General features: G+C 35.5%; 1 protein-coding gene across 1 annotated transcript; it reads right to left on the bottom strand.

Annotated features, from left to right (window-relative positions):
* Window positions 1-66: 66 nt before the first annotated feature.
* LOC115241411 (response regulator PleD-like) lies at window positions 67-1,137 on the bottom strand (the record flags this gene model as incomplete). The annotated part of the gene is made up of 1 exon (XM_029817189.1): window positions 67-1,137. A coding segment is annotated over exon 1 (1,071 nt), but the record flags the coding sequence as incomplete, so codon positions are not given.
* Between the last annotated feature and the right edge of the window lie 53 nt (window positions 1,138-1,190).

Raw genomic sequence — 1,190 nt, 5'->3', positions numbered from 1 at the left:
CTAGCCAGTAACCACTCTATTTCTACCACTGTTTTTTGCCTTATATAAATATTTGTCAGCACGTACTATAAATTTTTTAATATCGTCAAGGTCAGATCCTTGCATTTCTGCAATTCCAATGCTCACAGTTATGTTATGGGTTGCATTTTTGTCCGCAAGTATAAAAGGTTCTTTAGCAATAATTTTTCGTATTCTCTCCGCAATAGTATACGCATCTGATACATTGGTATCTGGCATTACAACAACAAACTCCTCACCACCAAACCTAGCTAGTAAATCTGTCACTCTGATATTTTCAGAAATTCTTTTCTGTACTTGCTTTAAAAGTTCATCTCCAGCACTATGCCCAAAACTGTCATTCACCATCTTAAAATAGTCTATATCAAGTATCATAAGAGACAACCTTCTATCCTTTTCCACAGAGTCCTTAACAATGTTTCTTAAGTGTGCATCAAAATATCTTCTATTATAACAGTTAGTTAATGGGTCCTTTATTGACATTTCCGCATTATTAAATAAATTCATTCTCAAGGCATCTTGATATCTTTTGCGTTTTACTTGCGAATTAACCCTTGCTATTAACTCACCCTCATCCAAAGGTACTGTTAAATAATCATTAGCACCTACATCAAGTGCTTTTACTAAATTGTTTTTATCATAATCCTCAGAAAGAATCAGAATTGGTGTATAGCGTGTTTCTACTTTACTACGAAACTCAGAGCACAAACGCAGGCCGTCAGTTTTTGAAAACTGCATATCAGAAATGATCAGGTCGTAATTATTCTTAATACCAACCTTTAATGCTTCCACTGGATCACTCAGTATTTTAATTGACCTAAAGCGGTGCTTTAGTACATTATATATCTGCTCTGCTTGAAAGACATCTTCATCTACAACAAGTATGTTAGCATCAAAAATCTGATTAGAATAATCCATAATACTGTTTCCTGCTACTCCGCCAATCTCAGCGTTGGTTTCTCCTCTTAAACGCAATTCATCCATAATCATTTTTAAGCGCGTGAGAGACTTGATCCTTGCAGATAAAGCAGTTTCATCTATTGGTTTAGTCAGAAAATCATCTGCACCAGCATTAATGCCCTGTACTCTATCATGAGCGTCATGCAGCGCAGTTACCATAATTATTGGAATATGGGTTGTCAAGGGATCATTCTTTAGCTCCTTACAAACTT

This window comes from Formica exsecta, unplaced genomic scaffold (genome assembly GCF_003651465.1).
Source record: "Formica exsecta isolate Colony F162 unplaced genomic scaffold, ASM365146v1 C16395170, whole genome shotgun sequence".
Classification (NCBI taxonomy): domain Eukaryota; kingdom Metazoa; phylum Arthropoda; class Insecta; order Hymenoptera; family Formicidae; genus Formica; species Formica exsecta.
Note: the sequence above shows the minus strand (reverse complement) of the source record. Positions and strands in the feature narration are given on the sequence as shown.